The sequence below is a fragment of the Sycon ciliatum genome, chromosome 9 (assembly GCF_964019385.1).
Source record: "Sycon ciliatum chromosome 9, ocSycCili1.1, whole genome shotgun sequence".
Classification (NCBI taxonomy): Eukaryota; Metazoa; Porifera; class Calcarea; order Leucosolenida; family Sycettidae; genus Sycon; species Sycon ciliatum.
This window is the reverse complement of record NC_088651.1, coordinates 10711232-10728453: the sequence shown is the minus strand read 5'-3', so window position 1 is coordinate 10728453 and position 17222 is coordinate 10711232. Positions and strand designations below refer to the sequence as shown.

The 17222-nt window shown below is 46.5% G+C and overlaps 1 protein-coding gene across 1 annotated transcript in view; it reads right to left on the bottom strand.

Annotated features, from left to right (window-relative positions):
* Window positions 1-335: 335 nt before the first annotated feature.
* Window positions 336-17222, bottom strand: part of LOC135824252 (fibrillin-2-like) — a 70805-nt gene continuing 53918 nt past the window's right edge. Inside the window, exons 24-34 of the mRNA XM_065336983.1 lie at window positions 16789-16968; window positions 15660-15739; window positions 15234-15424; window positions 14240-14559; window positions 12606-12657; window positions 12312-12418; window positions 10988-11118; window positions 9515-9777; window positions 8923-8992; window positions 7413-7710; window positions 336-960 (exon numbers count right to left, since the gene is read on the bottom strand). Coding sequence (XP_065193055.1) covers window positions 394-960; window positions 7413-7710; window positions 8923-8992; window positions 9515-9777; window positions 10988-11118; window positions 12312-12418; window positions 12606-12657; window positions 14240-14559; window positions 15234-15424; window positions 15660-15739; window positions 16789-16968 — 2259 coding nt within the window. The 3' untranslated portion in view covers window positions 336-393. The remainder of the gene's footprint in view (window positions 961-7412; window positions 7711-8922; window positions 8993-9514; window positions 9778-10987; window positions 11119-12311; window positions 12419-12605; window positions 12658-14239; window positions 14560-15233; window positions 15425-15659; window positions 15740-16788; window positions 16969-17222) is intronic.

Here is a 17222-nt window from a genome sequence, read left to right as displayed (position 1 = left end):
TGCAGTGTTCAAAAGTTCAGTTCCAAGCAGGCACACATATGTACAGGGCACCATACCGGCTGAGAGCTGCTCAGTGTTAGGCAGGCGTAAACGACACTGCGAGCCACACTCAGGCATGTGTAATAGAAATAGAAAGGTTTTTTTTGAAAAGCATGACGGCCTTGTAGGGTTGCCGGTTCATACTTTCATTTCACAACAGATGTCACAGTCGAGAGTCGTGTATATACCATACTTCACACAACTCTCTCTCTATGTGTCTCTCACACACACACACTCACTCGCACACCATCACACCCACACATACACCCACAACCCCCCCCCCCCCCACACCCACCCACACGCAAACACACTCACTCGTCCATCCACTCACTCACTGCCAGTTTCTGCTATTCTCTACACTCTTACAATAAGGATATCAACAGATTGCCTACGGCCGGGCATATCACCACTTTCCTCATCCACAGACACATCATTTGTGTTGCTCAACATGGAATAATTGGTGAGAGACGGAAGATTGTCGGACGGTGATGATAGGCTTGTTTCCTTCTCGGCCGGTTCCTTCTCCAAGCTTAGCGACGATGGCTCTGTAGCAGCGGGTTGAAGTTGGTATTCAGGTGGTGGCGGCGAGGCTCGGGGGCTTCCCGTTAGTGAGTTGCTGTTGGTGGCTGTTAGCAGACTGTGCCCGTTGATCATGACGTGACACGACTGTCCCAGGCTGGAGTTCCTCGCCGGCATGCTGCCGCTTTTTCGGCCACCGCTCGCTCCACGGCCGCCGTGAGTGCTAGCACCGTTGCTTGGCATCATGTCGCCTGAGCCCATGCTCGTGATGGTGTGGCGGCGCAGCGTCGAGATCAGTCGATACCCAATGGAGCCCCGTCGGCCGGCGGAGGCGAGGGCTCCGCTCCACTCCTTGCGTACCTCGGGCGCACGGGCCGTGTGCAGTATGAATATGAGGAACCCCTGAGCACATACATACATGTGCATACATTTGTATACAGAAGGGATGCAACATGAGCAAAACACGACATCATCCAACTACAGATTGTTGCAGAGGGCACAAATGATTAAAAAAAATCCCCGAAGCCATGCAAAAGACGATACGATTAGTCGCTAGCCAGGGTCCACAATGCTTTATTTTTCATGCTTTCTTCTCAGGTAGACTTTCTGGCTCGTTTCGCCTTCCTCATCCAGAAACAACAGGAGTTCATCAGCCATGGGCAAGATAAGAAGAAAACACTTGCTGAACTCTGATGGGCCGGGGGAGAGGTTGATCAAGCATTTCAGGTGTGAAATTCAGAGCCAGGATAGGTTATAAAAGTAAACATTCCAGGAAGGGATGGATGGTGGTCGTGGTTTGGGATGGCTAGAATTTTAGATTCTCTGCTTGGCGCTGGAGCCCTGTGTGGCTACCAAGAAATTACGGGATTTGTTCCCGCCTCTGCACTAGAAAAACGAGAGAGCTTTGAAGCTCAGGGCCCTAGGCTATGCTTTTTTGCCTAGCTCATCATGCATGTTATTAGAGCTGATGGAACTTTCTCTTTGGCCCCAACTTCGTTGCGGTCTTATAGTGTTTTACGTCGACCATGACAGCCACAATGCCCAACCATACCACAACGAACTGATCGGCTACATCATTGTATTGCAAAAAGTTTTCATCTGTTCGAATAACATGCATGAGCTAGGCAAAAAACCATAGCGTAGGGCCCTGAGCGAAAGAAATATACTTTCTCTTTGCATTGGAGGGTTATACGACACCGTCTACAACTTTGAGGACCCAGGCAAAAAAAGCATAGTGGTGTTATAAATGTTTATTTCGTTTTCAAGACATAACTTGGGGTTCAAACCCGCACTATCGCCCTGCATGCATTCCCCATACACACTTCGCATTCATACTCATTCTTCCAAGTTGCTTCACGTTATGATCTTGCATTTGAAAGCCCTATTTGAATATTGTGGCCATGCAGCTGTTTGTGGCCAGCTGTCTTTGATGGTATGGTACGGTACGGGACAGATACGGGATAGCGCCAGGCATGCCGACGGCACAAACAGACAAACAAACAAACACGGAATTAGAGCTGTGTGGACCCTGGCTAGCGCCAGACGTTACTGAAGTAACGTCTGTTGCATAGCAACGGGAATAAACATAAGCATACCTTACTCCACAAGATTTAGCGCTAAATTAGTTAATGCTTGTGGCCCTACTACTATGTGTTTATAAGCATACTGTTGGGTAGATCTGAGTATCAGTTGTCTGATGATTGCCTTTGCGGCATGAAACTCAGAGTTACAACCTACCTGAACGTCCTCCGCTGAGTCTGCTATATACAAACTTCATAATACATGACATCATGTGGCATCAGGATCTTGAACAGCATTTTGAAAATCAATTGGTTTCATGAGTAATTTTTCGAGACTTCTCTTCAAGTGATAAATAGGCAAAAGCACATGAGAGAAAGAACAATGAATTGTGATGAAGCAGCGCAGAGACGAATAGCTATTAAACAACCTCAAAATAATATAGAAATGCGCGACCCATGCACACAAAGATAATGTCAAACAGGTGCTAGCAAGCGTGAAATGTAGTTCAAGTAGTGCAATGACAGTAGACAATCACTGGACTTGCGTGTAACTAACAGTAACGTGATGCCAGTCTACCTAGCACACTTAGTGTGAATGTGTCTACCTAGCACACTTAGTGTGAATGTGTCTACCTAGCACACTTAGTGCGAATGTCACCTGCATCTGTATGCATAGATACAGTTACTTAATAGTGTATATATACATGTGTACGAATTCCAAAAACCTTCTACAACCTAGCACTGCTTAATTATACGAAACAAAATCGAGAACTAATCATCTGACTACACACGATATTCAGGATTCTCCGAACATTGTGTTTCAATATGCTTCTTTGACCCTTTTTTTCACCTCTTTTCCGTACATAATAATTATTGTTCTTGTACCCGATTTCTCTCGCCTGTATATCACCCGAAGAGAAGGAACGAAAGTCTACTCGTGAGGTCCTCTGCACAATGATGTCGATGAGGCTGAAGTTTGTGCCATTGCTGCGTCATAATGACAGTCACAGTTTTGTCTCCGACTGACCGTTTTACATGTACTTCCTCCGTATACAAAAACTTCGTGACTTTTTTTGAACGGTGTTTGTGAGCAAGAACCTGCTGTAACGAACGGCGCCAAAGGCTGTCATCGACAACCCACATCCATGTCGAGGTTTGTTTGGTTGATCCCGAACAGATTCTCCACGGACGCCATGCGGGCGAGGACGTTGCCGATAGAAACTCAAGAAACACTTACTTGCTCGAAACTGACACAGTGACGAAGTGTAGCTCGTGGCTGGAACACGGAGTCACGCGGCACTCGCTGCCCTGAAACTGGCCAGGCTCGTACTTGCGGTGCGCGGCCCCATGGCCATAGATCTGCGCCGCGTGAGAACATAGATTTGTTTCACTTGCACGGCAAGATGAAACATTTCAGTCGTCGTGCAACCGGCGCAGACTCAGGATCAGAATGTCGATGGCCTGGCTTTCTTCGCCTCTCTCCAGTCAGACGTCTCCTTTGTCGTCAAGGGGAATCGCAGGGACCTCCTCGAAGCCATTGTAGAATACTTGGGAGGATTATCCTGGCGAGAAAATGCGAAGCATGTGGATGTGCTTGTACGACTCGTTTCACGGCATAATGGCGGTCGCAGGTTGGAACGACTGAATATAGTCGACACCGATTCGTACACAGCTCTAGAGATGAAGAGGACGTAGCCAAAGTCCAGCGTCGGACCATCACTGCAGGTGACAAGAATCTGAAAGAAATGCGAGCGGAAGCAGCGGCTGTTGGCGATGCAGAGTCAGCGTCGTCAGGTGACAATGACATGAGCGATGAAGACTCTGAAAAAACTCAATCTCATTCGTCTGAGTTGCTTTTTTCTTTGTATATAGCTTGTAAACAGGTTAAACAATGCCATGAGTGTTATTCCAAGTCAAACGGAACCATTCCAGAGCTGTGCGCAGCTTTCAAAAAAAGTCAGTTTTTGTATACGGAGGAAGTAAGAACACAATTGTTACAGTACTGTGAAAGCAAGGGCACAACCAAGCCCTTCCCTTCCGTCACTCAGAGTTTCGTGTAAAGAAACACTCCTCATACAGCATACAGCATACAGCATACAGCATGATACGACAATTCATTAGATTAGATACGGGAGGGAGTCTTGAGAAAGAGGGCACGGCTGATGGAGGTACAGCATTTCCATGATGCGAGGAAAAGGAGGTGAAAAGGAGGTGGCAACAAATGAGGTTAACTATGAAAAAAAAATGATTCGTATCGACAACGTTTAAATGTATTTTAGTGTAAGTGTTTATTGTCTTATTTTTGTTTGTCCCGTGCATGCAGCAACGCTATCAGCTCAGCCCATATTGACGTGCCATACATTAGAGTTGCAAAAAGCCTAGATATCGCCGACCAAGTAGCCAGTATGTTCGGCAGCGGGGATGAAAGTAGCCTTGACGTTGATTATTTTATGTTCGACTACAAAATAAAATCGATTGTGCAGTTATTAAGCCTGGCTTTGAAACCACTCGCCATTGTCGGTCCCAACCCCAGCTGTGAACATTGTGATTTACTTTGCCCACTTGTTAAGAACACTACCCTGTATTATGATGGTGCTTCTTTGAACTCACCGACTGTATCCCCCATTATGATAGTGGAAAGTTGCACGCCTGTCAACCCACTGGAACAAATTGGCAGCAGAATGTACTGAATAGGAGATATAACGAATTTATTGCTCGAGAGATGTGGCTCGCTTGAACATTTCCAAGGGGCCATAATCAACCGTTTGGAAGAAGATATGGCAAAGCTCGACGAATGCTTGCCCTACGTGAACCGGTCCTGGAGGCTTGTAGAGCTTGCAAAAGGTCTTCTCAGTTTGGCCAAGAGCGACGCTAGGCTATGTTTGTTCATACCTGGGACTAGATGGTCCAGATCTCGGTGCGTACCTTTCCTCTGTATGGACTAATAATCCTTATATATGTTGGCCTCTTCTGGATGATGTGGATAACGTCACCGATCCTTTCGATCCGGTGCTTCTTACCAATGGATGGGCCAAGAAGGTTGCTGAACTCACAACCAATCATTCCGTTGTCGGCCTGCTGATAATGGGAAGGCTACGTACATCTCGGGTGGACGATTACTTCACAGCTATCATAGAGCACGAAGACGTAGTAAGGCATTTGTCGCAGTCCACACACGCCGCAATCGTCACGATCTATACCTTGGTTTGGGAAGTTCTCCTATCGTTATCACAAGGACAGCAATATCGAAAGGAGTGGACGAAAGTGGAATTGGTGGACGCTATGGAGCGATATGGCAATGAACTTACTGTCAGGGAACTACTGTAATTGGCAGTGGAAATACGCAGAGCTGAGCTATCACGTGATCAGCTGACCTATCACATGATCAGCTGACCTATCACGTGATGAGCTGAGCTATCACGTGATCAGATGAGCTGAGCTATCACGTGACCAGCTGAGCTGAGCTATCACGTGACCAGCTGAGCTGAGCTATCACGTGACCAGCTGAGCTGAGCTATCACGTGACCAGCTGAGCTGAGCTATCACGTGACCAGTGAGTTAGATTACTGCAGATTGTTCCAGGATTGATACTTGTTACATGTGCCTTATTTGGACATGATTGAAATCGGGTTCAGAACTCAAGAACAGTATGCTGTGTCCATGCTCCCACTTTATACGTGTGCCTACTAAACACATTAAAAAGTTTTAGCACGTGTATCAAGTATTTACCCACTGATCAGCTAAAAACTTGTCATAAACACGATATTGATTTAGATTGCATTAGCCATTAACCCTTTAGGTGCGCATGACGTGTTAAAACGCACTGCACCGTGATCTACGAGACCTGGCATTCTTGTGTCACGAGGCACGTGATTTCATCATTCCTCTTGCAGTAAATCCAAACTCAGTCACTTTTGCAACTGTTGCACCAAAAAATGTTGGTGGCGCAAGGAGAAGCTTGTCGTTTCGAGTGACAAGTGATCACCGCTGCTTTTCCTCGTCAGAGTCAACATTACACTTTGTTCTGCAGCGTTGGGAGTGGTGTTGGAGTAGAATTTGTTGACTAGACGTCGCGGAGGGGCGAGCTTTCCTGCGCAGTTATGAGTTTGGATGTATTTCAGAATGGTCGAGTGGAAAAATTCAAAATGTTTATTTCAAGAAAACCCAAAAAGGATGATGGGGGACATGTCCTCAGTGCTAGAAGAGGTGTTCTACTATCTGCCGGTGTATAGTGTTTGCTAATTGAGGACATAGCTCGCTGTTTTATCAGCGCTTGTAATTTGGCTATTTTCAAGACGATCATTTGTGGCATCAAGGGACGATTGCCCTTGTCTTCTGGGATGCTGGCGTGGCTAAGTGGTGCTGCCCCAAGAACTCTTCTAAGGTGAAGTAATGTTGGCTTGATGGAATTTTGTTCGTAGCTTGTTCTTGTACGCTGTGCCGTGGCTTGTTTGTTGACCTATAAATCGTGCCAATATTGGGCCAATATTGAAGGGTATGCCAATTTCATGGTTCCCTTCAAAAGATTTTGTGCGGGCTTTGGAATGTCGATCTACACCCCAAAGCAAACCTACCTGCAAAATTTGAGCGAAATCTGAGAGACCAACTTGCACATATGTTCTGGTTTTCTCAGACATGCTCTCTTAAGACATAACCTAGGATTCGAACCCGCACTATCGCCCTTCATGCATCCCCCCGATATTCTTTGCATACATACTCATTTTTCCAAGTTGCTTCACATTATGATCTTGCATTTGAAAGCCCTATTTGAATATTGTTGCCATGGCCAGCTGTCTTTGATGGTACGGTACGGGACAGGTACGGGATAGCGCCAGGCATGCCGATGGCACAAACAAACAAACACACACGGAATTAAAGCTGTGTGGACCCTGGCTAGCGCCAGACATTACTGAAGTGAAGTAACGTCTTTTGCATAGCTACGGGAACAAAGATGAGTGTGATGGCAGTGTCGTTAAACTTTGTGCCTGCCAAGTGGGAAAGTGTGCAAATCGTGCCAAACTTTCGACTCATCGAACTTTTACAACTCCTACAGTACACAAAGACAGTTTGGGGAATGCCATCACAATGAACAACACGGGGCAGCTCTACTAGTAGAAGACAGTTTAGGGAATGCCATCACAATGAACAACACTGGAAAGCAACACTGCTTAGTGACATACCTACAGTGCACAAAGACAGTTTGGGGAATGCCATCACAAGGAACAACACTGGGAAGCAACACTGCTTAGTGACATACCTACAGTGCAGAAAGACAGTTTGGGGAATGCCATCACAATGAACAACACTAGGTAGCAACACTGCTCAGTGACATACCTGGAATGTGTTGAGAATGGCGAAGGCGTATTGCATGGCGATATGATCGACAAGAACCACCAGTATGCCAAACACCCAGGTTAGTCCCAGTAGTAACGAGAGCGTCACTACAACACGCACAAGGTACAGCGCTCCCTTGTTGTCTTTCTTGCCCTTGCGCTTCATCGACGCATTGTTCTTGCCACGTTTGTGCAGCGATCGTATGATAATGGTGAGTATAGCAATGTTGTAGAGCAATGTCAGTGCCATTGGTGCGATGAACGCTCCGTAGAAGACATTGAAGTCACTTATCCAGCAACTGTGGATGGAGATATGGAGTAACACGTGTGTGTGTGTGTGTGTGTGTGTGTGTGTGTGTGTGTGTGTTTGTGTGTGCACACACATGTGTGGACATGCACACACATATATGCATGCACCCACACACACACACCAGACACGCACTCACGTGTGCGCGTGCGAACATACATACACACACACACACACACACACAAATACACACACACACACACACACACACACACACATGCACGTGTACACACACATGTACAGGCACACAAACACGCACACACACATCCACATACCACCGTGGTGAAGAAAGCCACAACTCGTGTAGATACATGAAAGTATGAATGGTGCGCACATACTATAAGAGAGCATACCTCGGCAATTGTTAACATTGCATACATCACAGGTTAAAGACAGCAGGGACATACCTGTACCTCCATGCAAGGACAGCACTTGTCCAAAACAAAGTAAGAAACCAACAGGATGTAGAGATGAGTACATGATGGCCAGGAGGTGTGTATGACCCATTATGCTAGAACACGTACAGCCTGAGTGGAACATTTCGTACTGTAGAACGGGTAATTTTAGCGACGTAAAAACCCTAGCGAATTTAGCGATCGACTCATTTTCGCTTAAGTTTCAAGTCGCTAATCCGTTGAGACATTTGTACGAGTACGTAGTGCACTGATGATCCGTGAGTAAAATCAGTGCAAATCGCTAAAATAAAACGTCGCTAACCGGTTGACAATGGGAAAACGCTAAAATTAATAGTCGCTAAAATTAATAGTCGCTAAACTGATTACCTGTTCTACTGTACTAGTTTTGCAGTAGTCGCATTTCAATTGTTACCTTATGTCAGCGTTAAAGCCATGGCCTTATATCCGAAACACCGCTGCTTTCCTAGCTATTTTAGATGAAAAATGACTCGCCCACTACGCCATGCCATAAAAAAAGTCAAAGTCCACACAGAAATTTCAATCTAAATCCACTTGTTCACCCTTCCTGTTGGGCGGTATAATATTTATTCCTTCATTTTACAAAACAGACTTCAAATGTCGTTTCATTTATGAAGCCCACGGCAATATAACTGAGACTGGCTTTATATTCGAATATACCTCAATGGCTTGAAAGGTACGGATATGCAGTATATCATGCATGCTGCCTTAGTCTGAATCCCTGACACAAGACAACGGTGTGTACACTAGTATATCAAACTTGTACTTACTAGTTCTCATTGGTGTAGGCGTCAAGTTTAGTCACTCCAGCCGTTATGCCCACTATGACCAGCGGTGCACCTGTTACCATGACAACACCACAGTACACCACACAACACACTAGGACTATTGAGTACTGTCATAAAAGAACGGTACATGTGTAGGATTCAAACCTGGAGAGTGTTGGCCATACGTGTACGGGTGCACTATACGAGTGATGTACATACATGTACGAGTGCACTATGCGAGTGTGTGCACCATGTGAGTGCTGGACCTACGTTCCATGTACTGTAGTGGACATGTAAATCCAGTCGATTAACCGGGGCCGGCACCCTCAGCGCGTACAGAACACTGCGTGCAGTGCACATAACAATCATGCTGATCCGATGCGACCAGCGCGCTGCAGCGCATGAATGCGTATGTGTGCCGCTTATCCACGGCTGCATGGCCGGCGCCCCTGGGGCCGATGGACTTGCGACCGGAGTTCCATGTCCACAGCCTTACATGTGTACTGTGCGCGTGCTGGACATACGAGTGCACACTCTAGCAATGCATAGACTCGCCATACACTCGAGCAATGCATGGACTGAGTATTGGACTCACCACATACGGTAGCCAGCACAGCTTTAGCAAACCAGGCCGGAGTGCCACCAAACACTTTCACCAGTTGTGTGTAGAGAAGCGTGGCCTCGGCCGACATCCACAGGAACGCCGACAGGAGAAGGTAGTGCATGATGATGGCCACAGACTGGCATGCAGCCCTGTTCGACGTAGCACGTATGCCAGCGATGAAGAGGATCATGATGGTGAGGAGTGTTGTACACAGACCAAACATCAAGCGTTGATGCAGACTGGCGCGTAGTTTCCTGTGCAGAAGCCAGCACAGAATAGGCACATGTACCGTATTTTTCCGGTTGTAAGTCGACCTTTTACGACTTAAAATAGAAGGAGAAAGGGTGGGGGTCGACTTACAACCGGGATTCGACTTATAACCGGGAACTATCAGTATCTTACAAAAAAATGACCTGCACTGCATGCACGAGTGCACCATGTTTACACATTTTGCCAGTTTATTGGCCTTTTTCAAGGATTGGGACGTTATGTCCTCCAATAAGGAATGTTTACATGATTTGTTGATGTGTTAGTAGCAGGAGGTGGTTAGTAGTGCTTCTTTGGGTGAAAACTTTGAAACGCAGAATTGAGACCTCCAGATAGGGGGGTCGACTTATAACCGGGGTCGACTTACAACCGGTAAAATACGGTATGTTTATGTGTTAAGAGAGACACAAACATAAACAAAAACAAATTTCAAATTTGGACTTCACGGAGAATATCAAAGTATTAGGAAACCAGAGGCCACATGCCTCGTACTGCTCTTTTCTCTCCGAAACTCAACACTTGCAAGCCAGATATGAAAGAAGGAAAAAATCATCAGTCACACCACCGGGACTCGAACCAGGGACTTTGCTATTCGCGAGCAATGCTCTAACCAAATGAGCTACAGTATGACTCTTATCCAAAGTGATGGCAAATCTATCCTTCTTCGATCAATCAATCAATATCTGGCTTGCATCATACTGGCAGCTCACACCATCACTGAGGATAAGAGTCATACTGCAGTTCAGTTGGTTAGAGCATTGCTCGCGAATAGCAAGGTCCCTGGTTCGAGTCCCGGTGGTGTGACTGATGAGTTTTCTTTCTTTCGTATCTGGCTTGCAAGTGTTGAGATTCGGAAAGAAAAGAGCTGTGCGAGGCATGTGGCCTCTAATTTCCTAATATGCAAACAAACACCAAAAAACTAACACGAGAACACACACATGTATGTACATAATACATTTGAAGGCTTTTCTCAGCGCTGTCTGTCTGTCTGTCTGTCTGACTCGCTGGCTGACGAACTGTCTGACTGGCTGACTCTTTGTCTGTCTGTCAGTCTCTATCTATTCATTGCTGATTGCAGGTACATGCAGCAAGAAAGCACAATACACATACATATGGAAAGCAATTCAACACTGCCACAACAATGCCAGTTGCAGCACTAGTAATACCAGTATGTCATTGAGCATGCTCAAAACTCACTTGAAGGTTGCAATAGTGATCATGGTGGCAACCAGCCCTAGCATGGACAATCCACAGCCGATGTAGGAGATAATCACCAGGACTTTCTCAGCTACAGTTTCTGCATGGGATGACTTAATAGCTTTCCGTGACTGCAAACATCAACAGCAGCAACAGCGGCAGCAGCAGCAGCAACAGCGGCAGCAGCAACAGCGGCAGCAGCAACAGAGGCAACAGCAGCAGCAACAGTGGCAGCAGCGGTTAATAACGCAGAGATACGAGGGTGTAGCACGGTTTGCCATTGGGTGTTTCTGGTGAAATGAAGAACTGCTGCCAGCATTGTTGCTTGGTCAGTCCCTACAGTACATCCCACTAGGATCACATGTCCCTATAGTACATAGCACTAGGATCACATGTCCCTATAGTACATAGCACTAGGATCACATGACCCTTTGGTACATACCACTAGGATCACATGACCCTACTCTACATAGCACTAGGATCACATGTCCCTATAGTACATAGCACTAGGATCACATGTCCCTATAGTACATCCCACTAGGATCACATGTCCCTATAGTACATGGCACTAGGATCGCATGTCCTTATAGTACATAGCACTAGGATCACATGACCCTATAGTACATATCACTAGGATCACATGACCCTATAGTACATAGCACTAGGATCACATGACCCTATAGTACATGGCACTAGGATCGCATGTCCCTATAGTCATACCACTAGGATGACATGACCCTACTGTACATAGCACTAGGATCACATGACCCTATAGTACATGGCACTAGGATCGCATGTCCCTATAGTCATACCACTAGGATGACCCTACTGTACATAGCACTAGGATCACATGTCCCTATAGTACATACCACTAGGATGACATGACCCTACTGTACATAGCACTAGGATCACATGTCCCTATAACGTTAGTACATACCACTAGGATGACATGACCCTACTGTACATAGCACTAGGATCACATGTCCCTATAGTACATACCACTAGGATGACATGACCCTACTGTACATAGCACTAGGATCACATGTCCCTATAGTACATAGCGCTCACTCACTATACTGTCGGACATGGTATTATGACAAGTCGCACATTTAACGATTGTCCAAAGTCCATAGGTTAACGAGAAGATACGTTAAAGATCTTGCAGTCTTCAGGCATATCCGCACGTCAGATGTGAGGCATTGCAACCTAAACATAACTTATTATAATGAAGAAATGTCACCCGTTGAAACGTTAGATTTGCTTCCTCGTTATATTTACATGTCTTACACTAGGACATAACACTAGTCACTATTGCCGTACTTACAACTAGGACGGCAAAGTTGGTTAGGTGATTACACTCGCATGCGGCACGACTGCTGCCGTTGCTGATCAGACGACACCCCTCACGACTCCAACCACCCTGGTTGTCATCTGAAACAAATCAGGTCAAAATGTAAGAAACCATTACACACACACATGTCATGAGAAATCACAAGGTTTGTATGTGGAGGGGGGGGGGGGGGCTAAAGAGGTTTGGATCGTAGACGTGTGCACAGGGCAGCAAATAGCGTGTTAGCTTCTCAATTTTAACTCTAGACTATTACTAGGCCATTCTTACTCAATGTGAAGTCCCAGAAAACGCACTCCAGCTGCAGTGTCTCGTTCTGCGTCTGTGAAGGCAATCACGCGTGCACACACCACATACACACCATGCACACATGCATGCACGCGCACACATCACACACATACATGCATGCATACAGTAAAACCTGTAAAGGCGACCACTCGGATAAGGCGACCACCTGTCCTAGAAGACCCCTGAAACCAGGACTAAGGGATGCTATTTCCAGTCAAACGACTCTGGATAAGGAGACCGTCCTTTTGAAGGTCCCTTGAGCGGTCATCTTAGACAGGTTTTCACTGTAAACACAAAATGCACAACGGAGGTTTACAGAGTTTGTGGCAACTCTGAGCTTCTTGCACAAAGCAGTCGCCAGGCAACTTACACGTATACACACAGACAGACACATACACATACACAGACACACAGACACATGTATGCACACAGACACACACATGCACTATCCGTATTACTCTCCTTTGCCCAGTCTTGTTTGAGAACCCCTTCTCGTTTGCGTCAATGTTATCTACCTTCGTGAAAAACTATGTTGCAAAATACTTGTGTGTGTATGCGTGTGTGTGTGGGGGGGGGGGGGGGGGGATGAGGTCCGATTGAACTTCTTCTGTCATGCATGTACCCGGCTGCTCCTCTCTCTTCACTTCATGTAAGGTGTCACAACCCTCTGCAAAGAAAGACAGATACAGGTACAGAGAAGGGAACTAAAGCTTGATTGCCGTCGTTCAGAGTTTCAAGCGTTAGCAGTCATCACATACATTGGCTGCTGCCTGTGATGATCTCCAACACGTAAAACTCTGCACGACAGCAATAACGCCTTTAGATCCTTTCGTTGCACCTGTACTAAAAGGCTCTGCGTCTAGGTGCATCAAGGATGCTCTTGAGCTGCCGTAGCTCACTCTGACTAGAGATGTACATAGATACATGCAAAGATCGAGATATCAAGACATCGCGAGAGAAGCTGAAGGAGAGAGAAAGAGAAAGAGACAGAAAGAGAGAGAGAAAGAGCGAGAGAGAGACAGAGACAGAGACAGAGAGAGAGACAGAGACAGAGAGAGACAAGCAGAGAGACACAGGCAGAGACAGGCCCGTCGCACCGACTTTGGAGGTGGGGCGGCCATGTAAGGGGGTCCGGGGTCCTCCCGCGGGGAAAAAATTTCAAAAATTGAAGCCAATTGCAAGCATTTCCGGGTATTTGGTGCCATTTCAGTGTACGGTAACTACAAAGAAAGTCTTTTTGATTCTGCAACAAACGAAGAAGACGCTACGACAAACATTACCCTCCCCCGGGAAAAAAATTCAAAAATTGAAGCCAATTGCAAGCATTTCCAGGCATTTGGTGCCATTTCAGTGTAACTGCAATGAAAGACATTTTTCTGCAATAAACCACGATCGGGGACAAGGATTTGTCACGCTTGCGCTAAGCTGCGATCATTGTGCTTTGTTGTAATGTGCTCCAAAAAAAAAAAGGTCGAAAAAGTGGGCCCCGGCTGTGACGGCCTTGCAGAGAGACAGAGAGACAGAGGGAGAGACAGTGGCATAACGACAGGGCTAGCTAACAGTTAGAACATGAGCCACAACATTGATTCGGGACACAACTGTCGACTTAAACTCACTGAGATATCTGGCAGGTTGAGGTTGAACGACATGACGGCACTCGCACCATCGAGTGGAATACGCTCCTCTTGTCTACCAACCTGAGCAGAGACAATCTGCGACGCTACGGTTGTTCTGGCTCCAGCAGATGTGCCTGTCAGGTTGATGTCCTGAAAGAGAGAGTCGGTGCGATACAAAATGAACTGGGTCTGTGCAACTGGGCAAGATGGCACGCTGGAGGAAGTACTGTTAGCGTCCGACTGTGCCATTGTGTCTCTGCTGGTCGTAGCAAACTCTATGGCGTTGGACGGTACATCAAAGGCAGCTGGATCACTGCTCACTGTGAAGTGAAACACAAACATATGGAATTGAAGGTAAAGTGAAGAAGAGACGAGTTCCTACTGGACTCGTCTGTGTGTGTGTGGGGGGGGGGGGGGGGGATTTGCAAGCATGAGTACCGTAATATCCCGCGGATAAGCCCACCCACGCATAAGCCCATGCCCGCGCATAAGCCCACCCACGCATAATCCCATGCTCGCGCATAAGCCCAAGCCAAGTTCGAACCTGGCGAAGCTTGGTTGTACAAGCCCATGGACCTAGGTCGTACCTTGTATGTAGTACATGTACTTCATTTTTACCCAATGCTTTTATTTTTACTCATTTATTTATCTATTTTTGTACATTTCAACACAATCATCGATGGTTTTATTTGCACAGTGACTTTCAGCAATGTACTTCACACTTCCTTGGTACTCGTATTTTCAATAGCACAATTTTGCTGTCGGCGTATAAGCCCCATGTTTTATATGTCCACCGAAATTTCCTTGTGAAACAGATAAGCCCATGGGGTTATCCGTGGGATTCGACGGTGCAGTAAACTGAAAGAAGCACACAGGCACCCACACCAGCAGACAAAACACAGACACAAAGGCAGAGATACAAAGATGGATACACCGACTGACACACATACAGACACACAGACAGATATACACGGACACATGCCCAATCAAGCACCTGCTGCTGATGTAGTGACATCACCGACTGAGAAAGCATCATCACCAGTACCAGCTGCAGCACGGAATGCCTGTGAAATGACTCGCCCGGAGCAGCTAATGGCAAACCCAATGTTCTCATTAACACTTGTCAGTGGCTGTCCCTCCTCGACTTCCAGCGACGTTACGAGTCTCTCCATTGTACGAGCAATGCTGTACACACATAGTAATATAAACAAGTCACTGTGGATTAATGTGGTACCAGGAGATGGGGACAGGGGATGGGGCAGGGGTGGAGGCAGGGGATGGGGGTAGGGCATGGAGGCAGGGTATGCTGACAGGGTATGGATGCAGGGTATCCCGAGAGGCAGGATATGGAAGCAGGGGATGGGGCAGGGTGGGGATAGGGGTTAGGGCAAGGGAGGGGTTCTATTCGACCAATACTAACGTTGCAGCGGGTGCGGACTCAATCTCCGTTGGTGGTGCAGCAAGAATGTTGTCCACCGAGTCCAGAACGGAACCAGCAATCTGTGGACAAATACACAGACAGCCGGACACACAGACGAAGACAGATGAGCATGCACACATGCACATGCATGCGCACAAGGACAGACACCCACATACACACACACACACACACACACACACACACACACAGATGCGGATTCATGTTCATTTTCAAAGATACTCCTGGCTTTGACGCATTAACCACTTCATCTCTATCCATAAGGACATAACTCAACCACACTCGCATCCAAATCCTCCAAACGTCCATGCACATCAGCCTTACTGGTTTACTTCATCCCTCTTGGACCAGATCCCAACAAACTTGCATCACTGACAAATCAGTCATAATCACAAGGTACTAATCACAAGGTACTAATCACAAGTATTACAAACATCATGTCCGAAACAGTAAATGTTTTATTCACAGGTTTGACTGGAGGTTTGAGTAAATGTTTTCTTTAGACTTTTCCTTCTTTCTTCCCTCAGTTACATGAATAGTTCTTTTAAAAGTTTTAAAACTCATTCATTAGTTTGAGAGAAAAGTCGGAAGAAAAATTGACTGTCCCCACCAGGACTCGAACCAGGGACCCTCGCTTACGGCCAGCAATGCTCTACCACTAAGGTACATGTATGGTGCAGTTGTCATCCAAGTTTTCAATGAGTCCCTCAAACTTTTAAATACCGTACTGGCAATATATGTTGCCGCGTAACGCGTAACGCAGGGGGTGCGGCGTAACGCGCGACCAGGCTAGTGCGACAAATTTTCGTTGCGTTCGTAACGCGCGTCCGGCGGGGTGCGGCGATCTTTTCATTGCAAAAAAGGCTGAAAACTGTGAAAGCACGTGTACCGCGTGGTGAAAAGTTCAAGACTGGACGCAGCAGGAAGTCCTGCAATAGCAAAAAAAGGACTGCGGCAATATAGAAACCTGTGTAACGGCTCCTGTGCGACTTTGCATGTAACGCCCTGGGTGCGGTAAACATGTGCCAATGTAACGCTTCATGGCCTCACTGCGACCATATATATTGCCAGTACGGTAGTCAAAAATATAATCTTGCTGGTGTATCCTCACCTCTCGTCCGATCGTCTGATTGAAATCTTCATCACTGCTAGTGGCCAGAATTAGATTGGACAATGCGGTGGCCGCAAAGTCGATATCGGCTTCGGACAGCGACGAGGCGTCCTTCGTCAGGTTGCCAATGGTTTCTGTTGTCATGACGAGGACCGTTGGCTCACTGGTGTTGAATACAATCTGCAGACACCGAGGAAGACGAGAAGATGCATGAGTGAGCGCGTGCATTCTCCTTGGCAATGCGGACAATGCTCCAAACAGCCCATACAGAACTAAATCTGAATCCATTGCAACATAAAACTCTATCTAAGCTAACTTAAAGACTATGAAATGCACAACAAAATCTACAGCTCAGGGATTTCAACCAGGGACCTAAACCCAAACTATGAGTGGTGAGGCTTTCTGATGATATCAAAATGGCATGATGATGTCAT